Source organism: Protomyctophum bolini (assembly GCF_963924005.1).
Source record: "Protomyctophum bolini genome assembly, chromosome: 8".
In the NCBI taxonomy this organism is placed as follows: Eukaryota; Metazoa; Chordata; class Actinopteri; order Myctophiformes; family Myctophidae; genus Protomyctophum; species Protomyctophum bolini.
Window position 1 is genome coordinate 10,363,599 of NC_137869.1, and position 26,977 is coordinate 10,390,575.

Consider the following 26,977-nt stretch of genomic DNA (forward strand, 5'->3'; position numbering starts at 1 on the left):
ACATTTGTCATTTTATATGAATACAAACAAGTGCCTTGAATTCCATGACTTGAGCTTATTGATCTGCAATCTTTGTCTTTAAGAGATAGGGAAAAAAGGAGGGATAGATAGAACCTGGGGCATTCCGGTCACCAAATTATGGTATTCTTTTAAACTATAATTGTATTCATCTTGCATTCCATTTCAACTGGTCTGCTGTAGATGTGTAGAAGTCTTTTGTTTTGTAGGCATATATTGTTTAGTGGGAATACTGAACTAAATGGATTAGTCAGTGTACTGGAGCCTGCACCTATTATGGCAAATTGTTTGTTGATATTTGTTACAATTACTATTATTATTACTATTGTTAATGACAACAGTAGTAGTAGTCACTTTATGCATGCCTGGGTTATGGTGTCCTGTCTTTTGAGGACCTCTATTGCTTCTTTTTATTATAAATCAAAATATAGCTCACATTATTTATTTTTATTTAGAAGAAAATAATATGAATTAAAACCAGCTCAAACCAATGAAGTCAACATACAGTACAATTCTGCAACTCCTCTCTAAAATGTTATAAAGCCACCCATGGACGTAGTTTGTCAACGTGCAGCATGTCGTACAAAGTAATCTTGGCTCAATGTTTGCCACTATAAACAATATTCAGGTACAAGAATGATTTAATTAAGTATGTCAACAAGAATAAACATTGCAAGTCTTATTTACATCTACTAAGGTATGTTGGTAAATGGTAAATGGTGCATTTATATAGCGCCTTAATCCAAGGCGCTTTACATAGATTGTGCATTACATTCACCCATTCATACACCGATGGCAGCTGAAACCATGCAAGGCACCAACTAGCACATCGGGAGCAATTAGGGGTTCAGTGTCTTGCTCAAGGACACTTCGACAGTAACTCTGGGGGAGCCCGGGTTCGAACTGGCAACCTTGCGGTTCCCATCCAGGCACTCTACCCCTGAGCCACCGCCGGCCCATGTTGGTTTGTTTATCAGCCTTTTAGATAGATAGATAGATAGATTCAATGGGGAATTTCACTTGAAAAGAGGAAGATCATTTCCACAACAAAAAGATTTCTGTGTGCACCCCAGACAGTTTTTGAGTTGCTTGATTCATTGTTTCAATTAAGCCCATTCAATTTCAAACACTTTAATTAATTAGGACAATGTCAGACAAGAGAAGCCAGGATGTGTGTTTTCAGTGAGTCGAACATCAAGATGGAAAGTGAATGGGCTTATATACAGTGGTGCAAGTCTGATTAAATTATTATCAAATATCTAAATATTGAATTAAGCAAATTAAAAAACGTTCTGGGGTACTTAAAAACATTGCATGAGTCGTTGAGGACTGACATCATAATTTATGGCCTCCTCCAAGTACCTATTTTGCCTGTCTAATACATTCATAAGTAATTAAACAAATAACTTTTATATCAAAATAGCACATACTGTACAGCAGCCTGCATCTTCCTCTGGCAATGTAAAAGGCATGGCATATGCACATTTCTAATCTCGTAATACCCACTTAGCCTGGGCTGCAGACCCTGAAAGTGTCAGCTAGCCTGACACTTTCACTGTAGTCTAAGAAGTAACAACTTTGAAAAAAGTCATCCTACACACATTTTCCCTCAGACCTCCAGAGTGACAGTGGGACCATTGCTAGTCTCCTCCACTTTGACTGGACTGTCTTTTTTATCTTCATTCTGCTCTTTTACTGGTGCCACCTGCTGGTCCGAAGCGATGTCACCGTTTTGCTGCTCAGCTGGTTTGGTCTCTGCTGTCATCTGCTGGTTGGAAGTGGTGCTGCCGTTTTCCTGCTCACCTGGTTTGGTCTCATTGATAAGCTGGACGGAGTCAGCAGCCGTTGCTGTAACTTCCCCATTTTGAAGTGGATAGGCCCTGTCTACTGCATCATACAAAAACTGGTACTGCTCCTGTGAGGGATATAGAGAGGCTTGTACAATGAAATCTATTTAATGTAGTAAATATGACCATCCTACATCACAGAAATGATGACGACATGTGCAATAACATAATCAGAGTTGAGTCTTAATTATAGTGATGTTTTAAATCTCTGGCCACTGCTTTTTATGGTGTGGTGAAGGACTTCTCATGTCTATCTTACCAGGTTGTTGATCATGCCCTGCCTGTCTTTGCGCAGGGTCTTGACCACCTGGAACACGTCCACCAGCTTCTCTGTCTCAGCGCTGTCCAGAAGGATCCACAATGCACAGAACACTCCAGAACGGGAAGAACCGTCACTGATGCACACAACAGAAAACAAAAATTACTACATTATTTCCCTTTTATTTGCAATAAAAAGCCCAGATGTCAACCAGGGGAAAGGTGTGTCTCTCAATAGCTTATTTTCTCAGTATTGAGAATACAGTATGAGGGAATGAAATACTATGAAATGTTGCATACACTTCTTCCTATGTAGCCATAGTGTTACTTCCTATGCTGCTAAAAGCAGCAGTTTGTTTTTCTCATGCTTTCACCCTGTTGTATTTTTGTATTCCGCTGCATCATATTTTCAACATATACTCTTTACAGAATTGTGAGAATGTGCTTACATAAATGGGAGCACATGTTCCCAGGGTCCACCCAGACCCCAACATCAATGATATCCCTAACCCCAGACCCCAACCCCATCCATAACCCTAATAGGACCCTGGGAAAATAGGGACTTACTTAACAGGTACTGCATACTACTACTGTATAATAATTAATTGCATTTTTAACTAATTGCATTTTTTAGTGCTTTTCCAAGTGCTCAAAGTACTGTACAATGGTTCATTCATTCATACATTGGGAGGTGAAGCAGTGTCTTGCCAAAGGACACTTATAGAGAGGAGGAGCCAGGATTAGAACCGCCGACCCAGGGATCATTGGACGACCTGCTCTACCTCCTGTGCCACAGCCACACAATGTATGCAAGCACATTCTCTCTCAGGGGTTGTAGCTCACCCGCAGTGGATCATTATGGGAGTGCTCCTGTCGTCCTTGCTTTGACCATAGCCGCAGGTGTGCTTAATGTGCTTTATCATGTCCGTCAAGTCCTCTGTGTTTTCTGGCAGGTCTCTGTTCGCCCACTTCAGAAAGTGGAACTGCCTCACCGGCCGACACTCTTTCTTCTGTTTGTGACAGTAGTAGTTTTAGTGCTTTCACTCAAATTCATGGGTAGCTTTGAGCTAAGTGAGTGGTAAAAAAAAACAACTAAACTAAGATTGTTTTAACTCCAAATACACTAAAATAAATGCTCATGCTCTTTAATAAGTGGTGTGGTACATTGAGAACAAAATACTAGATTAGAAAAAACCATCCTAACCTGTGTCTGAGGATTATAGCCTTAAACATAATTTATTCTGCTTAGTATGAAAGAAACACTACAACTGTAAACATTAAATGATAATATAGCAATACACAATCAAAGCATCAATTAATTTAAACCTAGTCTGAAAAATAAATAATCAATGAGAAATTATATTAAAGCTAATGTAGCCTTCTATGTATGTGAACAGAACAAGCACACAGTATATGTTCAACCAAACAAACCATTTGATCACATTCAGAGCAATGCCAGCGAACAAGTATAGATTAACACAACCACACACACACACACACACACACACACACACACACACACACACACACACACACACACACACACACACACACACACACACACACACACACACACACACACACACACACACACACACACACACACACACACGCACACACACACACACACACAGCTGAGTGGGTTACCTTGATGTGATTTATCTGCATTGTACGGATGGTGTACGCTGGGGAGGTGTCTGTGGCTGTCACCTCCACCTCCATCTCCCCAAATGTTTGCTTCTCTTCTCCCCAGTATGCAGAACACGTCTCCTGTGCACATAATAATAAATACGTTTTGATCATAAATGAAAACATTATTACACGTGGACAGTGCAGATAAGTTACATAATATAAAGGTAACCCTTTATGAAGGGATAGACAGTAGGCTGACAGGAAAATGAGGAGAGAGATGAGGGGGGGGGGTGACATGCAGTGAAGGCCGTCGTGATCGGGAGTCGAACCCGTGACACACTGGCAGACTGGATTACCAGGCAAAACTAGTGTTAATTTGATATTTACACTTTACTGTGACCGAATCTGTTAATATGTAAATGAGGGATTTGTGCATTTGTGTACTACACACATTTCTCTATAATGGTTCTATATAGCATAATTTGACAAAGGTGCACTGTTGTATTTGTATAAGCACGTCTGTTGCCCTGTAGCACCTTTAAGACCGTTGCGATGTACACGGACGACTCTACAATATATACGTCCTCTACTACATCCAGTGAACTTACAAGAGTTTTAAATTAAACATTGTAGGAAATACCTGCCTAAATATTTAACCATACAATTAGTACAAGCATTAGTGTTATCCCATTTAGACTACTGTGCAGTAATCTGGTCCAATACGAAGGAAAAAAGTAACTTGAACAGATTACAGGTGGCCCAAAACAAAGCAGCTCGTATAGTGCTTCAATGCCCATATCGAACAAGAGTAAGTACAATGAACAATGATCTAGTGTGTAAAAAGTAGGTTGGATTATTTATTATTGTGTTTTGTGAAAGACATCATCACAACTAAAACTATATGAGTTATAAGAAGAAGCTGAAGTTTTTTTTGGTCACTCATGAGATGTGAAGGAGATGCATATGAGCTACTGTATATATCCCAATATAATGTATATTTACTTTATAATCAATGTTGACAGTCACACTTTTCCAACCTCGGAAGAAGGGGTGAAAGGGGAGTATGCGCTGGGTGAGCAACTCCATGCAAGTGGAGGGGATTTCCGGCGCCCTCTAACTCTATGAGGCACACATACCTTATCGTCCTCAGTGCAGTCGGAGAGCATGACGATGGTCTTCACTTTCTTCTGGTGAACCATCATCCAGAAGTCAGCCACGGTGTTTGGTTGGGGTCCCTGGGTCGCGATGAGGCCACGGGGACACCAGTAGCCCTGCATGGAACAAGACAAACACCTCACACCTCACACCTTACATTGAAAGCTGTGCTGAAATCATATCTAGGAACAGAAAGCGTTAATGTGTCATACATTGATGTGGGTGGCATTGATGTATTTGGTAGACTCCTCATCATCTTCATCAGACGTGTCATCATATTCGTCGTGGTCCTCATCATCATGATCACCGCGGTCACTCTCGCGACTCATTTCATCTTCTAACTTCACCAGCACTCTGTTGTAGTCGTCTGAAAGTCATACATGTGTAATATGTAAGGAAGTGATATGGTGATACTGATCTGACAGTTGATAGCAGGAACAGATGTGGATACCCAACAGCCGTTGGGTAACATTGTATCTCCATAATATTTGTATTCTTTGTCGCAAAAAAATAAATTAAAAACAAATTAAATATATATATATATATATATATATATATATATATATATACCGGTATATATATTATTTTTTTGTATATATAATTATATATACATATAAATATATATATATATATTTAAAAAAATATATACACACACACACACACACACACACACACACACACACACACACACACACACACACACACACACACACACACTTTTGGACATAAAAAGGTTTCCAGCCGACAGCAACAATATACAGTATTTATGACTTCATATCAAACATAAATGTGATGGACAGTGCTACAGTAGCTGGGGTTATTTTATTTAGAAGTTATTTAGAAGATGAGTAATTTCGGCTGTCAATCCCTAAAGCATTATACGGCAAGAGGCAACAAGATTATGGAAGATGAGCTTGTTGAGAATCGATATTCATCTGTTTTTATGATGGCATGATGAGCCTGCAGGTTTCTTCTATTCCTTCTGTGTCATTCTCTCTCTCTTACTTATGGTGATTTATACCCTTGAATCTGAATATGCTGTTGCGGACAGGTCTCCCTTGTAAAAGAGATCCTTGATTTCACCAGGAAGGATTTATAACATTTGATAAGTAGATCTTTTTATGTTTTCTGACACTCACATGGTATGACAGAAGAGAAACGGTTCTTCTTCTTGTTCTCCTCGACGATCCCTGTGTTGAAGGGCCTCCAGTTTTTGTACTGAGGGACTCTCTGAAATGAACCACAGAAGAAAGGCATTAAGACAAGCTCAAAATTAGGGAGGGAAAGGAAAATTGAATGAGAACTGCTCAAAGTAAAATAAATGATGGAGGGAAGGGAACCAGGCATAGAAGGTTTAGGGGAACATTACATGTATTTCCACACACCAAATAAATGTGTACTGACTGACTGTATTTAACCATCCTTTAAAGGGCCACTTCACCGCTTTTGCAACCAGATCTTATTTTCATGATGTTTTGGAGACAAGAAAAAACTTTCTTGGGGTTGTTACGTGATGGGCTTCATGATGTCATGGACACTGACGGGCTATGTTTTCTCAGTAAGGCAGCCCTCCCCTATCCACAAGGAGGAGCAGTGTACCAAAGCATTATGGGAAGTGTAGTCCAGGAAGGAAGTGAGCCCAGTGTCCATGACATCATGGAGCCCATGGACACTTTGAAATACTAAAATATCTAAAAACACATATTACAAACATAAAAACCCCAGGAAAGTGTTTCTTGTCTCCCAAACATCCTTAAAATAATTGCAAAAGGGGTGAAGTGGCCCTTTAAGAATAGATGTAACACATTTGTGACTGTTGCTGAAAGCTGATGTCTTCTTTGGTGGCCCATAGATACTGCCTACATAAATACTGATGTAGCACCTGAGGATGTGGGTCCATTTCTATATAAGGGGATATTGGTATACTAGTGCAATGCCAGCCTTCTGACAATGGACCGACAGCCAACGAAAGCCTCCTGACCTGGAACTCTTCCTCCAGAAGCATGGATTCAGCGCTGAAGCTCCGGTGTTTGAGTGTTGCCAGTCTGCCGTGGAGCTCAGGCAGGGCAACCTCTGTGTCTCCAAACAGGTTGTGCTCCATCAGTGCCTGGTGAATCAGTATGTATTGGGACTGCATGCAGGGAGAAAATAGAGGTAAGTACAAAAAAAATGATGTGCAGTGTAAAGAGGCGGGGTGTGCGTGTGCATTATTATTTTAAACCAACATTGCAAGGTTCCCAATTAAAAAAGACAAACATATTCACAAATGTAATCAGAAGTGCTGTTGTAGACATGGCGAATACTTAGGTAGCCTGCCTATAGGTATACAGTACATACCTCCACTTGAACCGTGAGGCATCTCTGCCTGCGAAGTTGGACTACGTAGCCATAAATATCAACTGTCCCCTCTGATTCCAGAGCCTCCATCATGGAATCAATGCTGATGTAGGTCCCCGTCCTGCCTACTCCCGCACTGCGCACACACACACACACACACACACACACACACACACACACACACACACACACACACACACACACACACACACACACACACACACACACACACACACACACACACACACACACACACACACACACACACACACACACACACACACACACACACACACACACTCATTATTAATTATTCCCTACCTTGAATGAAGGTATCAATGAATGAATTTGACAGGACCCATGCAGTCATTTACCTGCAGTGGGTGACAATAGGTCCACTGAAGACGTTGTTGAAGGAGTTGACCCGCCGCCTGAGTTTCAGGAGGAGGCTGGGCTCTCCTGGCACGCCGTGGTCTGGCCAGCTGATGAACTGGATATGGGTCACCTCCCTCTCGGAGCCACTGATATTCTTCTGTGAATGCCCATACAGTACATCATGCATGCATTACATCAACATGTGTACACAGATGAACCACTTATGCCCAATAATATCCTCCACTATTCAGCTGATTTGCAAGCGCTCAATGCTTCGCATTGTTACACGTGAGCTATTTTTGAAAAAAATGGTTTGAATATGTTGGGTAACTTTAACCTGAAATGACATGCCCAACATAGGGACGCCAGATTGAATGTTAAGAGAAACACACACACACACACACACACACACACACACACACACACACACACACACACACACACACACAATGTAACATAAACTCACATTAGTCAGGCTGAGTCTGCGAATGATGTAATCAGGACAGTGGTCTTCTCCTTTCAGCTTGACTATAAACTCTTCATAGACCTCGGTCTTTTGATTTGGGGATGGCCAGTACTGGGCACACTTAATCTGTCAATACAGCAGATTAATCGTTCATTTCATAATAATTATTCACTTGTGATGGAAGCATGACATTTGGCACAAATCCCTAAGAGCCACTCTTATGGAAAAAGGCACTAGCCAATCAAAAAACAAAAATGGTGTCCATTTCTTCAAAATGGCCGCCACCTTAGAGGAGCAGATATAATCTTATATGTTTACAATCTTTCAGGTTGTGATACAAGAATGACATTTGGCACAATGTTATGTAGTCATGATGTTGCAAATATTCAGAACATGCACCTTTGCAAGCCAAAATAATTAATTAATATTCATTATCTGTATACAGTAATAATGTGTTAAAATATCAGCAGGATGGCCATAGGAATGATAGTGCTTGTACCTCCAAAACATCCACGTATTCTAATAAGTTACACGATTCTGAAAAATGCTCAAAGGTCACCAAAGAAGGTCATATAAAATGTCATAATGCCTAATAAACATTGTCCTGTTCACACTGGAGGTGTTAGGAAAACAAAACAAAACAAAGTTGCAATGAATGTATATGCAATGAGTGGTTCCAACCTTATTTCCCTCAATACAACGTGTCACCATGACGATCACAGAAGACTGTTGCTCCCACATCATTCGCCAGAAGTCGCTCACAGTTTCGTTGGGGCCTGTTGTTGATCGCATTGGTCCTATGGGTCCATTTACCATTAACCCATGATTAAATGGATAGTTCACCAAAACATTTCTTATTTTCTATCAATTAACGATCCCATGAACTCATGAAGCCTTGAATTCATGGAGATGTTTTTTTGTTTTGCCAATAATAAGGAGACTCTTTGTGCAGTTGTTTTTCTGCAGAAGAATCATTATAGGAACGATGCTTTACCTTGAGCTGCAATGTACTTCTTATCCTCCTTGAATCCCTGTAGTAAAAGAAAAAACAGTAAGACTTTATATTAAGGTCAGTTCTATAATGCGTTATAACCACATATATATATAATGCATTATGAAAGTTGTTATAAATGTTAATATTTAGCATAATATGCATAACAACTTATAACAAGGTTTATGAATTATTATAACTTGCTGGTCATAATGCATTATAAATTCAGTGGAACTGACACAGTCTCTGGCTGTGTCCTTGTGTTGTCTTTAGCCAAATTCCAATACCCCAAATCTCGGCCACTCGCTCACACCCTCACGGTCACTCCAGCTTGACCCGGAAATGGTTAACGTCCCAATTGTTAATGTGCTTCTTGGAGGAGGCGAGTGGGCTCTCCAAGAGCGCATACAGCGAGTGTAAATCAAGTGCAGGCTCGATGGGGTTTTTTGTCTCCTTGCGGAAGACTTCCGCATCACATTTTTTTCCTTCTCCCGTGACGTATAAATCCTCCTCCTCCACATGTGGCACACAAACACTGCTTGAAACAGATCTACAAGCTCCACACTCCATTGTTTAAATAAACACCCTCAGACTTTGTGGGTGACATTGTGTTGTTTCTGCATTTGGGTCCCCCAGTTGAACTATAATTCTGACAGGAACAGCACATCATAACTACCAGGTAACACTTTACTATATAGGTTGTGTCAATAATCTGACCCCCCATGCCAATGTGCCAGCGCTCGCCCAGCCACCTGCTGTCACCCAGGCGGATGCGTGCAGGTCAGGCATCTTACTGGTACGGCATAGTTGAGAAGCAGGAGTTAAACTATTAATCTGGTGTCAGTGAGGTCAGATGTAGAGTTGCTGGCCGGCTCCATATATGCAGATCTAGTATAATGTCAAACCATGTATGGCTATCCAGGGTTTGATGAGGTCAGTGTTGTGATCTTCATATATGGAGATCCAGGTGATGATAGTCAGCCAATATGGCCATATATTGACATTCCCATGATGGACTGACCATAATTATATGGAGGTGTGAGTGATGGAGCGACGGGCGGGTTTTGCAGGTTTTCATAGTAACAATACTGTATGTACATAATTATTGTACTATGCATGCATTTTAACTTTTCTTTTAAATTATTCTTACATTAATGAAGCTGGCGTTGATGTAGTCGCATCCTGCAGTCCCATCTCCTGTTGCTAGCTGAACACGGTTGTAATCATCTGAGACAACAAAGAAAGAAATATGACAGTCTGTCACCCTCTGAAGTTACCTCTATGATTGTGTGTGTGTGTGTGTGTGTGTGTGTGTGTGTGTGTGTGTGTGTGTGTGTGTGTGTGTGTGTGTGTGTGTGTGTGTGTGTGTGTGCGTGCGTGCACATGTGTGTATGTATATGAGTGAGCTGAGCTACCTACCTCAGTGTTTCCCAAACCTTTTAGCTTGTAGATCAGCTATTTTCACTAACCATTTGTTTTCTAATTTATGGAATGTGTTCGATTTTTCCTTTTATTTCTTCATGAAATTATTGAAAAATCATTATTGTTTTTAATTCATGAAAAAAAAAATTGGTTTTTGAAATAATAATTCTTGCCTGGATGGGAACCGCAAGGTTGCCAGTTCGAACCCGGGCTCCCCCAGAGTTACTGTCGAAGTGTCCTTGAGCAAGACACTGAACCCCTAATTGCCAGGCTAGTTGGCCTTGCATGGTTTCCGCTGCCATCGGTGTGTGAATGGGTGAATGTAATGCACAATCTATGTAAAGCGCCTTGGATAAAGGCGCTATATAAATGCACCATTTACCATTTTACCAATAGGCTACAAACAAAATGTAGGAGACAAAAAATAAAGAGACCCATAAAATTGGGTCCAAACCCAATGTTTGGGAACCCGTCCTCTACTGTAGCTACTGAATAAAGCTACTGAGCCAGAGTAGATGCAGCAAACTGTTGGATACTCACATGGCAGAATGTCCACATAGCGGTTCTTGCCTGCATTACAGGGCTTCTTGGCCTCTTTTGATGTGAACCTGGTATAGCATCTGGGGATGCTCTGAAAATAAATAATGGCTTTGTGAGTGGCACGTACATAGCAACATGGAACATATAGCCCCTTAGATAGTACTTTATGTAGACTTGGATAGTATTTTAAACAGACTTATAGATTGTTACGTAAACACAGCAACAAGGAACATGTAGCCCTTTAGATAGTAGTGTAAGTACTGTCACCTCATAGACACGCATGAAAAACTGGAAAAATACAAAAATTGTGGCACTCCATCTTTAAAAACTTGTAGATCGCATATTTTCAAAAGATTATTTTGAAAACGTTATGCGACATTCTGCATAACTTAAAAGTACTTTTACTCCTGGTAAAAACTGGAAGCGACGATGGAAGGCTCGTCTGAGGACGACCTAGAGAGAAAATCCCCAGTGGGAATGAAATTAAAGCCAGAAACTCACCTGAAACTCATCTAAGAACATCCTCCCCTCGTCAGCGATCTTCCTCTTGTAGGTATCCAGCAGGAAGTCTTTTGCGATTGGCTCAATGGTCTTTAGGTAATCCTCCTCGTCTATGAAACCAACCCAGACAGCCAATGAGAAACAAGTATTTCAAACAGGTGAAGGAAATCACAGGAAGAAACAAGGTGGGAGTTTCTGGCTGATACATTGCATTTCAGAGACGAGTTGACTGGGTCAATCTGGATTGCTTAAAACTGTAATCCATACTGTAATCAATTATTACAAATCACGTGAATTACTTTCAACACTATCAAACTAACATTTCATATTCAGAGTTAGTGTCAAAGTGTCCTTGAGCAAGACTCTGAACCCCTAATTGCTCCCGATGTGAAGGTTACGCCTTGCATGGTTTTCTCCGCCATCGTTGTGTGAATGTGTGTGTGTGGATGGGTGAACGTAATGCACAATCTATGTAAAGCGCCTTGGATAAAGGCGCTATATAAATGCACCTTTTACCAATTACCATATATGTTGTGTGAGCCTATATCGCACATCAACTGATAAACAAATATATATTCCCTTGAAACAATCTGCTTCCTCAAATATTTGTGATTCCAATATCCAATTTCCTGTTATCATATATATCTTTTTTGGCTTTTTGCCTTTATCGATAGTTAGAAGTGAAGATAGACAGGAAAGAGGGAGAGAGAAGGGGAGAGACACGCAGCAAAGGTCGGCATGAACGGGTCTCAAACACACGACACTCTGTCAGGCCAAATTATGTGGCATGTGCCTGGACCACTAGACCAGCGGGCGCCCCGTTATCAGTTTATTGTGATCTTGTTATGTATATTATGAATGATCACCCCAATACATCCAGATACCAGAACTAATGTCTGTAGCTAGTACTGGATGTAATTGTTGTGCAGGGACCTCTACTGTACAGGCAATTAGAAAACGTCTCTGTACTTACTTGATAGTGGAATAAGTACCACACCTTCACCATTGGGGTCACTGTGGAGAGAACAGCACATTTTGAATTCAAAGGACTCCCATTTTCAGAGTAAGGAATACAACAGTGGTCAGGCATCACAATATCTCAAAGAACTCATCGATCCCTACAATCCTAATAGAACACCAGTGTGTTCACAGTATGCAAAAATGCTTACTGTCCCAGAAATATAAAAAGTTACAATAGGAGACAGGGCGTTTAAGTCAAAGGCACCTCAGCTGTGGAACCCTCTCCAGGCTTCGGTCGGTGGGGCTGACACGCTCTGCATTTAAGACTAGATTAAAAAACTTTCTCTACGACAAAGCCTATAGCTAGACTTGTCTTTAGTACTCGGTCACCGACAAAATAAAAAGGGTGAGAACTGAGTGAATTGAAAACAAAAAAACAGTGGGATTCGCCTACATAGCCTGAATAAAATGACCTTTGACAGGTGGACTGCAGAATGCAATTCATTATCAATAATCTTTATACAGCAGGAAATAGTAACTGACAACACAATGATTCTGGATTCTATCATTTCAACACCCAATGTTCCATCAGGTAACATGGGAGTCAGACTGGTAAACCACTTAAACCGCCTAGAAAAACTTAGGACCTGAGTTTTAACTGTACTTTGAAGTGCTCTTGTCCGTCTACATGAAATGTCTTCGCCAAACATAGCTGATTTACAAACTCTTTGTGAGCTTGTAGATCGGCTATTTTTGGCAAATGTTCCGCCCAGGTTAAAGATGTTACTCTTGGGGTATTAAAGAATACTTACTAGGCATTCCTGTACCGCAGAATGTAGATCTTGAAGACAACAAAGAGCAGGGCCACAGATGTAAGGATGATAAGGGATACCAGGAATCCAATGAGAGCTTTTTCATTGTCTATAAATTCACACAAGAAATGGAATAAAGCATACAAGAGGTTGTTATTTTATCCCCAATACATTACATACAGTATAACAACAATTAAAGATCTAAGCAGGCAGCATTATAGATCACTCATTTCAGAATTATGTTTTAAATGTTGCAATGGGAGAAATGTGACATTGCGTTATGAAAAACATGCATTTGGAAAGTGAAACACATACACCGTGTATAAATGCTCTCCGTTTTCATGTCGCTTTGCAATATTCCATTGTCCAGAAACACCTGGGGAAAAAAATTGACACCCCTTTATCTGGAATCATGAAAGGTGAGGAAGAACTGAAGCATGTTAAAGCGGAACAAAGCATGTGAAACAAAACAGCAATAATGCATACCTTCACTGTGTAGTTTGTTAAGTAGCTCAAATCCTTGAAGTAAAAATTACAGTTTAGACCAGCGTCTAAACTGTAATTCTTCTCTTTCTCGTCCTCCAGCAGCTGTCCTCTATAAAGTCTCGCTCTAACTTTAGACGACTTGAGACATCCATTCACATCCTCCAAATTAACCAGACACGTTACTCTAATTGCATTATTGGCGATACATTCCAATGTCAGTTTCCGAGGAGTAGAAGGTTCTGTGAGATATGATGAGAACATTTACAGTAAGGTAAAACTTTATATGATATGAGAACATTTACAGTAAGGTAAAACTTTATATGATATGAGAACATTTACAGTAAGGTAAAACTTTATATGATATGAGAACATTTACAGTAAGGTAAAACTTTATGTGATATGATAACATTTACAAAAGGGTACGGTAAAACTTTATGAGATATGATGACAACATTTACAAAAGGGTACGGTAAAACTTTCTTTACATTTTCTTTTAGATGGTACTCTGTGTTTAACCACATTCTACTGGTAATGTAACTATAATAATAACAGGTTGAACACAAAATACTGTATTTGTACATTTGTATGTGTTGTGGGTATCTGTTCTACTGCCCTCAAGTAATTGGTCACTTACTTCCTGAACGTGTGTCAATGGGGGTCATTGAGTTAATGCTAAATTCCTTTTTATTCCTGTAGTTGCCTTTTACGTCCCAATTATATTTAGTGCATGGCTTCAATCCGGAACATTCACATTTCTCAGACGTTCCCTTTGCTTTTTTAACGACGTTTCCAGTTGTGCTGTTACAATGGCAGGTGTATGTGAGAGACTGACTGAAGTTTACACATTTGTTGGCTTCGAAGTTGTAGTTGATCTCAATGGAGTCGTTTGTTGGATTTGTCTTGTCTTGTTTGATTTCACCCACTGTTGGACACAATATCACACATTATGTCAAGATGAGCTGAGCATTATTAATTCATGGGACGTCATAATCAAGTAACCAAGTACATTTACTTAAGTACAATTTTGAGATATTTGTACTTCCTATTTCCAGGAGATAATAATAATACTAATAATACCACCAGTATGAAATTTAAACAGGCTACACATACACATACACGGATTTCACAGCTCATAGGCTCATCATGAACAGAAGTGAATTAAAACATTGATACTCACATTGGGATGTACCTATAATGTAGAGCAAAGATACAAATATGTATTAGAACACAAAGACAGTGTAATGTTCATTCTTTACTTCTACTTCTACTACATCTCAGATCCAAATACTGTACATTTACTCCACTACATTTATTTGAAAACCTTGCTACTTACTTTGTAGATTTTGATAATTATTACAAAACATACATTATACCATTTCAGCCCTATACATTTCGGCCATTTGGTATTAGCCGATCAACAAGCTCACAATGCGTCACATCGCGACGCCTTGTGAAAACCTTTTTTGAGTACTTTTCCCACCACTGGCCATGATAAGAGAGGATATAAATGGTGCATTTATAAGAGCACCGAAGTCTGACGTCAATATCGGTAGAGGGCGCAAATCCACTGGTTCATGTACTTTTTATTTAGATCGCCTCATGAACTGTGTCATCCCGGCCGCTTCACTCATATGGATGTGAAGATTCAACTGACTGAGAGAAAATGCTAATGTTACTGCTACTGAATTAGTTACATTTTCGCTAGAAGCAGTCAAGCAGACTGTATCATATATGAGTGACTGACTGTTGCAAACGATACAGAGACACCTCCCTGACAATAACACTGAGACATCTTGTTTATTTTTGGACCACAACGCTTATAGTAGACGATATTGAGATCACCCCATGTTATTCTCCATCGAGAAATTACTTCCGCGAACCAGGGAATCGAAGGGATGAGCGAGTTACGTCAGGACTTCGGTGCTCTATAGCGCCTTTATCCAAGGCACTTTACATAGATTGTGCATCAATCCACCCATTCACACACACATTCATACACCGATAGCAGCAGAAACCATGCAAGGCACCAACCAGCACATCAGGAGCAATTAAGGGTTCAGTGTCTTGCTCAAGGACACTTTGACACGAACTGGCAACCTTGCGGTTACCATCCAGCCACCGCTGCCCCCAGTCGGATAAAATCTCTCATTATACAAGGAAAAATCATTACCAACTCACCGCAATCAATTTTGACTATTTGATCTGGCTTAACGATGGTAATGTTGCCGTACTTGATTATAGCAACACAATTGTAATCTGTGTAGGCCTCCAGCTCGCGCAATGTCTTTTCCTGTTTTGTTTTTTGATCCGATTCTGAGGGAGAAAAACACATGTCCCAGTTATAAATTCTCCACTTAATGCATGTGTAAATAATTATGAGCAAGGACAATACTGTATTAATTCAGTCACTTCAAAGAAGTGTCCCTTCAGTCATGTTTTACATGTGAAACATTTTTAAGAAGACTTGTCTGTCTGTTTGTTTGTTTTACTTACCCTGACAATTTAAATCAATGGTGGGATCAACAGTACAATGTGATGGTTTGTTCTGCCATTCTGGCATTTTGGCAGGAAGTCCATCAGGAAGTCTCAGGTTGATTTCTCGTTTGAACGAGTCTAAGAAATCATCTGTTGAAAATATTAGAACACATTATCGTATGTGATGATATACTATATTGAACCACCCAACCACCGCACACCGCACACCCCCCCACACACACACACACACACACACACCCCCCCCCCCACACACACACACACACACACACACACTTATAAGATACTGACATAACCATACATACTGTACCTGTATTTTGCTTTAGGCTGAAGGTAGAGTTTGTACAGTTTCCTGAATGAAAGGTTGTAGTCAAATCTGAACAAAGCTCTTGGTACTTGAGCTTTTTACAGAACACTGACTGATGATACCCGAGGCTTCCGTTGCATGGCTGGATATCATTTGGGTGTTGGCGTTGCTCACTCAAATCCCAATCACTCCAATAGCAAACACTTTCAGAAGAACGGCATTTGACTTGTTCAATGTCGCCTTTCTCTGAGAAACAAAAAAACATGTAAGTGAGCTTGTAGATCGGCTATACTTGCATTTTATGTGTGTGTGTGATATACAATAATATACTGCATTTTGTGTATAATGCATGTGTGTGTGTGTGTGTGTGTGTGTGTGCGCGCGCGTTTTCAACATACCCATAACACCTGTAGAATTCTGTCCACGGTGATCACAAATGTCTGTACCGTTGGCATGAACAATAGTCACAACAGAATCATACATGGTACAAGGCTTCAGCCCTGTAAAACTGCTATTGGAATTGAATGTGCTGTCGTCGGATTCAGGCTGAGTTGTGGTGAGGTTACTATTGGTAGAATTAGCTCTAGTCAGTGTTACGGAGTGTGTTACGGAGTAGTTACGACTGATGTTAGCTTCAGTCAGAGTTACAGTGCAGTCACCATTGATGTTGCTATCGATGTTGATCCGAAAGCCAAACCTCTCAGCTTGAAGTGTGTATGAACCTGCCCCCAAAAAATAGTGCACACATAGCATAGCAGTGAGAATTATTATGTAGATGAATGGTAACCACCACTATTTCAACATCAGAGTCAGACCTGGAAAACAGATGAATCTGCCACAGAAAAAAAAAAGCCTGGTGAGATTGGCACTTTTTGAATAACATTTCGCTCACCCCAGAGTTGTGGGTGACCAATCAGATTCAAAGTGAGACTTTTTTGCTGTGACTGGCCATGCCAGGCTAAGTCAGACTCATTGGTTGGTGTAACTGTAATCTATTCTGTATGCCTTCATTAATTAGGACAGGAGATAATAATACCACCAGTATGAAATATAAGCAGGCTACACATACACATACACGGATTTCACAGCTCATAGGCTCATCATGAACAGAAGTGAATTAAAACATTGATACTCACATTGGGATGTACCTATAATGTAGAGCAAAGATACAAATATGTATTAGAACACAAAGACAGTGTAATGTTCCTTCTTAGTAATGTATAACGCCATTTGTGGCAAGGGAACTGATGGATATACTTATTAATCCAACTTAAGGACTTGATAAGTGGCTACTTGATATACTTCATAGCGCAGTGTTGCACGCACGCCAAAAAAGCTGATATACAAGCTAACAACGTGTCATGCTGCAATGTTGTGCGCTTGTAGATCGCATATTTGCAGTGCACGACACCAGTGTGCAAAAAATTACTCAAGGGCTGTATTTTGCGTGTCTTAAGTACCAGGTCTTATTACCTATAGTAAACTAAAGACCTGGAGGCGTGATCAATGCTCTTTGGCCACTCAGAATAGCCAAATGGCATTGATCACGCCTCCAGGTCTTTAGTTTACTCAAGTTAAGTAATAAGACCTGGTACTTAAGACACGCAAAATACAGCCCCATGTGTACGTCGGAATTAAATGGCTCAATTTTATTGCATGTTTGCAAAGCAGTACAAACAGTTCAACCTGTGGTAGGTGTAGGTGTAGACTCTGATGTGTTGAGAGGTTGCATGAGCATGACTGCAGGTGAGGTGCTGCTTGCAGGGTCAGTGTTGTTCGCACCTAGAATTATAAAAGAAAAACACACATGAATTACTTTCAAATTCAGACATCGAATCAAGTCACGAAGCAGTAAACGATTCTGTTAAACATTAACTGTATACGTTTCACAGCTACAATATAGATTAGATCTTTCAGACACTGTTACTTCATTTTAAGCCCCAAGCTTCCCCTTTATAATGAATTCTCAAGTCACTGCCTTGTGTTCCTGCTCGGTCTCAGTGTGATGGAACAAGGAAGTGGTCAAAGAGCTGTGTGACAGCGCTCAGTTGCCTCCAGCCTCTGAATGTGAATAGTGTCATAACCCGGCCCGTTGGGCCATGACAAATTGAGGAGGACACAGAGCAGTGTTCAAAATAACAATAATTTAATAATATAATATTTGTAAGATAACCAATAATAACTTAATATGTAAATAAAGCTTACAGAATGTATGAGATGTGGTAGTCAGTAAGATCAGTGGTGTCAGTGTGGATGTGTGGTTAATATGGTGAAGGTGTGTTGTAGTGTGCAAATCAAATGGTGAGGAGCAGCAAACAGGTGCTGTCATCTGGAGTGGGACAAAGAGAATGGCTGGCAAGCCCTCTTTATAGGATTTCCAGGAGCACTGATCAGGTGCTCCTAATGCACCTAATGAGTTGTCTCAAGTGGGCCGACGCCCACATGATCTGTGGGGGAAACACACAGACAGGGCAGTACACCATATAGACAGCATAGGCCCTGCAGGCCAGGCCAAGGAGCCGTGTATGTACATAATATGTCAGTACATACAATTAAGTTTCTCTCACAGGCCTACTTCAAGGAAAGCAGAACTCATGGATCTCATGAATAAGCATGAACATGCTTTTCCCCCAAAGTTCATTCTTAAACACCTTTATTCCTTACACTGTAGTCAAGCTTTTGTTAATGCACTCATTCTCATTTGTAATTAATTAGTTTTTCAACTAGATTCAGTTCATGGAAATTATATACACAGTTAGTTCAACCTGTGGTAGGTGTAGGTGTAGACTCTGATGTGTTGAAAGGTTGCATGACTGCAGGTGAGGTGATGATTTCAGGGTCAGTGGTGTTACCACCAGCAGCTGTGGGGTTGGGGGAGATGACACCAGTGTTGATTTCATCGACTAAAACTAAGACAAAAACTGTTTGTCGAATGCCTTTATTCACTGATGAAAACTAAATAAAAACTAAGCTATGATGATTAAAACTAAGACTAGACATATTTACAATTACATAATTACAATTACAAATAAAAACTAGACTAAAATGTTAGGGAGGGACTAGTAGAGAAGAGATCCAGTCAGTTTGGTTGTGCTCAGGTGTTGCACTCTGAAAATTGGAGATATACAAGCTTGTAGATTGGCTAATTTCAGCATGCAACCAAGTGTAAAACCAGGCATTACAACACCGTCAAGGCCTTCCAAAATACATTTTCGCAGACAAAATAAACTGTAGATTTAGTCATCTAAAGTCTTATTTAGTTAACTAAAACTAGTCTAAAACTAAAACATTTCAGATGACTAAAATATGACAAAAACTAAAAAGAAACAAAAAATTGTTGTCAAAATCAACACTGCTCTGATGATCGACGACATTCTAACATTAGTTTAGTTTTAGTTTAGTTTAGTTTATTTGCATATATGTACATAATAACAACATTATGCTGTGTCACATATAATACATAGACTTCGTACACTAGAATAGCAATTCGACACAAATAATTCCACAAGAGTCACCACGTTTGAATACATTACCACGGGTTGTTGTGCTGCCATTTGGGCCAGTGCTTGCAAGTGAGGTGGGTGTAGGTAAGGTGATATTTGCACCGGTGCTTTGCAATGCATCTGCATTGAAAAAATGAAAGAAATGGCGCTCAGAACAAACAGATGATTAGATAAAAAGATGCATGCATGACAACAGTTGCTGGAAACAAGTGCATAAAGACCTACATGGAACACAAACCAAGCATATATCCCTGCCTGGTCTGTGTTTACAATTACACTAGACTGATATTATACAGTTTTGCTGTTTTTTTAATACAAATAACTGTAACCAGTCGTAGTGTTGTTCGCACCTAGAATTATAAAAGAAAAACACACATGAATTACTTTCAAATTCAGACATCGAATCAAGTCACGAAGCAGTAAACGATTCTGTTAAACATTACGTATGATTTTATATATTTTTTATTTGTTTGTTTGCTTGTTTATTTGTTTGTTTGTTTGGTTGTTTATCTATCTACCAACCACATTAGTGCCGGTGTCCCTATTTTGGGCAAGCCTTTCTAAGCGAAAATTAGACCTATAAAAGGTATACTCTGTCACACGGGTGAGATGACGATAGCAGTTCTACAAGTGCAACATGTTGTGAGCATGTTGTGAGCATGTAGATCGGCGGGAACCGTCGTACGACAACGTATGTCGTATGGAGCAGGTAGTGGTTAATTTCTTCGTGTGAGTATAAAGAGCAGTATAAGATGTCCACTTCCCCCAGGGGGGCAGTCAGACGGATATTTTGTGAAGCCACTAAGGAAATGAAAGTTCATATAATGGCCTGTTGTGGCGCTCTCATTGGGCTCAAAAAAACCCATAGCCCCATAGAAGTCCATGTATTTGGGCCCAACTTCACCTAGACTGTATTACCTTAATAAACATGGTCATGAATACTTTTTGCTTCCAGTCACTAGTTTAAAGTCTCATTTCTAATGTCATAATATTCTTTTTGGAAAATTATGGTCCCATTTATTAGAAAAATGACCATAAAGTCGCGCATGTTCTGAGGGGCGTGGCTACCGTTACAGTCTATGACTTCCCCTCAGCTCTCTTGACAAGAGTGTCAGCGAGCTGCCAGAGGAAAGGGTGTTGCCACAAGCGATGATTCTCAGCAGAACTTCTCTATAACTTCTGTACTTTGGTATGATATAACCTGGTTGCCAAGGCGATGCGGTGGATAGCAGGAGCTCTCGCTATTTCAGAAGCCTAACCACAGTTTCCTGTCTTGCAATGAGAGTTTTCAACAAGCATACAAAATATATTTGGATTCAGTTTACCCAAAAACCTATGTTTAAATGTACATCTTATTTTTGGGATAAGGTAGATCATTTTGATCTGACTGAATTATTTAATATTTTCAAGCGAACACAGCCAGCAATAGCATGCTAATTTCTCTCGTGATGCCTTTTGTAGAGTGAGAATTGCTGTACGGTGTATTTCGAGTTGAGGCCAAGTTATACTTTAGTGCATTGGTAATTATTAAACATAAATATGAAACATCCTCAGTGTTCATTTATGTGTATTGTTTACACATAAATGCCGGCTTACTAGCTGCAAAGCTTCTGTGCCATTTTAGATTTTTGCATTGGCAGATAGAAATAGCAGATAATATAGCTTCTACATCTGCTAGAAAGTGTGACAAGGCATTTGTAGAATCGGCCTCAGGTCTTACTGGGATAATACAGGAAAATAAAATGGCTGATGATGATGATGATGATGAGTGACAGTGAGAATGGCTGGTGCAGCAACGAGAGCCAGGATGTGGTTTTTGCCCTTGCTTGCACAGAGGAAGATAGAAGATGCTCTCTGCAAATCGCATTGCTCTCCGACACTTCTAACACACTATAGTGTATACAGTACTGTAGAACAGATGTTTAGGTTAATGAGGGAGATTGAATTATACCAGTTATATGTTGGAACGTGTCAATTATCCTATGACTGCTCCAAAGAACAGCAATTTTAACTTGAAACAGTAAATTACATTTAAATTGTGTTGTTTCATACGTTTTGAAACATACTGTATCTTTCTTTCATTCTTTTAAGATATTTTGGGCGTTTTGACATAGTATTGTAACATAGCATACTGTGATACTCACAGGCACTACCAGAGGTTGCCCCACTGATAGCCCCACACACATGCAGTATATGCTATAATATATCGCGCACACACACACACACACACACACACACACACACACACACGTGCGCACAACTGTATACGTGTTCCTGCTCGGTCTCAGTGTGATGGAACAAGGAAGTGGTCAAAGAGCTGTGTGACAGCGCTCAGTTGCCTCCAGCCTCTGAATGTGAATAGTGTATGTACATAATATGTCAGTACATATACAATTAAGTTTCTCTCACAGGCCTACTTCAAGGAAAGCAGAACTCATGGATCTCATGAATAAGCATGAACATGCTTTTCCCCCAAAGTTCATTCTTAAACACCTTTATTTATTCCTTACACTGTAGTCAAGCTTTTGTTAATGCACTCATTCTCATTTGTAATTAATTAGTTTTTCAACTAGATTCAGTTCATGGAAATTATATATAACTTACAAATAATAAACCAACTACGGGGATGTCAAAATAATGGTACAGTGAGGACATATATTGGGACAGCGTTTGTGGCATTGTGCCATTTCGATTCCCCCTTTTTGCAGACAGAAAAACTACTAAGCTACTGACCATGTTGACTTTACAGTGACAGTTGATACCTTTACTGTCCCTTGATTGAGAGAGGGATGGTGGTGCGCGAAAAGTCATAAGAAAACTAATGTATTTTGTAAAAATCATCTGGAAGACCCCCGATGAAGTGGAACTGCCCATCAGTCCGACATAAGGTTAGGGTTGAGGTCAGCTTTAGGCATAGTTATACACTCAGATGAAGTGGAGCTGCCCATCAGTCCGACATAAGGTTAGGGTTGAGGTCAGCTTTAGGCATAGTTATACACTCAGATGCTTATGTTCTGCCTCATAATAAATGTTTTATCACCGACCATCTACAAACTATGAGCATTTTTATTCAGAATGAGCAAGTCATTCTGAATACAAGTGGAATATATCTGTCCATGTAATGTTGTAAACGCAGCTATTGTCTTACATCACATCAATCTTTTTTGGTATGGTTTCCTTCAACCTTCATAGATCAATTCACCACGTCACCATTTTTCTATTTTGACCAACATTTCATAAACAACCATACTTAGTTAAATCCTGAGCGTTAATGTATCTATCATGTTAAATTAACATAGTGAGCAGGTCCATTGACTGTCCCCTGTACTTTACTTCAGTGTAGATAAAGCCAAAACACCATCCCATGGTTACTCACCATTCCCATTAGCTGAACCAGTCAATACGGCCAGGAGCAGGAAGATCTTCAGTCCGTAGAGTCCCACCATCATGTCCAGGAGTTAGGGTGTGTGCCGCCAATAAGACACCATGCGTGCAAGTGGGGTCGACAGGGGACAGTCACCCACCAAACCAAATCCTCTATATCTTATTGGTACGATACACAGCTCCAAGAGAAAAGTCTAAATGGAGTATAAACTTCTACTTTTGTTTTAAAGCTACGTACGTTCTCTGTCTGGCCTTATCGGTGGACACAGCTTCCTGTACTGCACCATAAACTCTAAACCTCGCCTCTGCTTTCAAATCATGCTAGTCAGAGTGATGTCACACTAAAGTGTCTTCCTCTACCTTAACTCTTTTCATTTTTCATGCAGGAAGTTTCATTTCAGCAGCTGAACCACCAATTACAGGAAGCCGCCTCTCATCTAAAGCATTGTATCTCTTTTCTTCCAGTCTGACTGACTCACACCACTGACACACAATGTTGCCAATGCCATGTACGCCATAATCACTGCTTTGTTCACATTCACAACACCTACCTTCTCCTCTAAATATCTATTACTTATACAGTCTCTTTGTTTTTGAGTTTTTTAAATTGTTAAATAAATTATCTTTGAACATGGTTTTTCGTTTTAGAAAAGAGTCTAAGAAAAGGGGATGACTACTAATCACTTGGCCTAAACTACCATAACAATCTTTAAACTATTTTTAAACTTAACTAGCGAGTTTGCATTTAATCCATACATAAAAGGTGCACAGGCATATAAGGTCAAGAGTTGTGTTTGGCATAATAAATCAAGAGAAATCAAACCTGGATGAGCCAAGGTTTGAACCAGGGGATGTGCAGACAGCAACTCTAATTCCTGTCAATTTGAGTGAGTTACACCACGTGACGTAATGAAGTACATTTCTTTATGTTGGAAATTCAGTTATCAAGATATATTATATCAATTTGAGTTCTTAATTTAGACAACATAGTTTAACATTTTGTTAATTAGATATTTTTTACAAAGGCCGATTGCTCCATAAGTGAGAAAACTAATGTTTACATTTGCACTGAAATCCACAGTAATTGGATACATATACACACATTGATAGGCCTATACATACTGTAGTATATGCACGAGATAATTCAAAATTCTCAGCCACACTGCATCTAGCACATATGAAAACTTGAATTGGACTTTGTTTAGGCTTCTCACAGTGTCACAGTAGATGTGAGACACTGTAACTATTCACTTCCCCTTTCTTCCCATTTAAACAGAATGCACTGTCATATCTTTTTGTACAGTATTATCACCCTTTCTCCCGTTAGAATCAGACACGTTTCTTTGCACAGTATTATTTACAAGTGCCATGCTCTCGCTCATTCTTACTTGAATTGAGTTTTCTTCTGCCTTCTCCTGTACAATGAAAGACATGCATCTGGATCTTACAGTATATCTCTCCATTCAGTACCGTTGTTTGATCAGCACACTATATCTATCAGCCCAAAAAGAAAAGATATACTGTAGGGATTAAAGAGGCCAGAGATGAGAGCGTGGGAATAAGGCAGACCCCATGGTGTGCTGATGTACAGTATATCTGCATGAGGTGGTGACGTGATGTGATGATGACTTGATGAGCTGGAGCTAACCTTGCCTTTCCAGCATATGGGTGTAAGTTACTGCAATCATACTGTGTGTATAATATATATCCAATCACGATATAGTCTAGGTAAAATTGTACATTTATAAGCATAGCAATATTACAGTAAACAAGACCAAGTCTATACTGCCCCTAGTGGCTGTGCTGCTCCTTACACCCAAAACCAGACCAAAGTGGTTGATTGATTGATTGATTGATTGAAGTATTTATTAACATTTATTTAACATTTTAACAAAAATCCTTTTGGTTCTCTCAGTACAGCCAGGGACAGTGTTCATATTAGGGATGTCCAGATACACTTTTTTCGTTTCCGATCCGATCCCGATACCACAATTGTTGTGTTAGCCGATACAGAATACCGATACCAAAGAATAATATTTATAATACAAAAAGAAAAAATATCTTAATTTGAAGTCCACAGATGGGAATTGTGTTTATAGCAGGGGGGCAGTCAGACGGATATTTTGTGAAGCCACTAAGGAAATGAAAGTTCATATAATGGCCTGTTGTGGCGCTCTCATTGGGCTCAAAAAAAACCATAGCCCCATAGAAGTCCATGTATTTGGGCCCAACTTCACCTAGACTGTATTACCTTAATAAACATGGTCATGAATACTTTTTGCTTCCAGTCACTAGTTTAAAGTCTCATTTCTAATGTCATAATATTCTTTTTGGAAAATTATGGTCCCATTTATTAGAAAAATGACCATAAAGTCGCGCATGTTCTGAGGGGCGTGGCTACCGTTACAGTCTATGAACGGGATCCCCCACCCACTCGAGTCAAAATAAAAACCAACGAAGAAGAAGGGGGAAGTCCCGCCTCGTTGTCTGGGCCAGCCAATGGGCCAGCTGGCCTGAACTGGGCCAAAACGGATCTAGAAAGATGGTGACTTCCATTGCAAGGACTGACAGGCTTCATTTTACGTTCACGTTAGACCCGCGGAACGCTTTGTCCATATTTTTTACAGTCTATGGTTTATAGCTATCTAGCTATATATCCTGTGTTGTGTTTATAGCAGACTCCTCACTCATATGTGCACTTGCAGTTGCAGTTTGGGCAAATCGAAAGCAAACTCCACATGCCCCAATATCTTATTTACCTGCCATAGTGTCAACCGCTTACACCTGTGTCGGATCGGTGGTTAGACTGGCCGATACCGATATAACCAAATAAGGGCCGATACCGATACAGTATCGGGACATCTCTAGTTCATATAGACCTAGATATCATATAGCCACTGTTATGGTGCTGGCAGATCTTCATTAAGCATTTTAGAGAGAGATAGAGAGACTTGAACTCAGTAAATATAGGCTATATATGAGATAGTATAGTCCTTACCTGTATTTCATATAGGCTAACCCTTTTGAAGAGTCCTAGACCACCTGTAGAGGCAAGCTCAAACTTTACTTTGCCTCTCGGCTGGGCACATGCATACAGAAACAGTTTTTGACGCGTATATATTATATTGTCCAGGCATTGACTGCTGTAGGGTGAGGTTCCCATTTATTGTACAGGTTCTGTAATACAGCAGTTTTTGTTATGCAAAATAAAGTGATACGGTAAAAACCGTGTGATCTCTAGCCTCTTGTGCCCATACCTTCCAAACCATTCAACCTGGCTTGTTGCACCTGTGTCATTATGTCAATCCTGTGTGACACACACCCCCCATGGTGAACCCGCCCATCAAACGGGTTAAAGGCACACACAGGCAGAAATGGCTCCTTCACCACCAATTACTGATGTTTTGATTACCGATATATATATATTTTTTTTAACCACAATTGTTTAAAAACTAGCAGATCTACAAGCTCACAATGTGTGAAGACTGAA

The 26,977-nt window shown here is 39.9% G+C and overlaps 1 protein-coding gene across 1 annotated transcript; it reads right to left on the minus strand.

Moving 5' to 3' along the window:
• Positions 1–444: 444 nt before the first annotated feature.
• ptprc (protein tyrosine phosphatase receptor type C) lies at positions 445–23,801 on the minus strand. The gene is made up of 31 exons (XM_080770927.1): positions 23,480–23,801; positions 20,134–20,223; positions 19,366–19,461; positions 18,287–18,382; positions 17,737–17,748; positions 16,999–17,322; positions 16,604–16,846; positions 16,294–16,425; positions 15,979–16,113; positions 14,978–14,989; positions 14,435–14,722; positions 13,801–14,039; positions 13,630–13,690; positions 13,315–13,423; positions 12,516–12,556; positions 11,543–11,652; positions 11,042–11,132; positions 10,230–10,306; positions 9,083–9,119; positions 8,770–8,885; positions 8,089–8,214; positions 7,622–7,779; positions 7,248–7,383; positions 6,892–7,041; positions 6,050–6,140; positions 5,123–5,277; positions 4,892–5,026; positions 3,771–3,893; positions 2,967–3,133; positions 2,125–2,260; positions 445–1,933 (listed from the first exon to the last, which is right to left on the minus strand). The coding sequence occupies exons 1-31, from the start codon at positions 23,550–23,552 to the stop codon at positions 1,628–1,630; spliced, it is 4,065 nt and encodes a 1,354-aa protein (XP_080627053.1). The 5' UTR covers positions 23,553–23,801; the 3' UTR covers positions 445–1,627.
• Between the last annotated feature and the right edge of the window lie 3,176 nt (positions 23,802–26,977).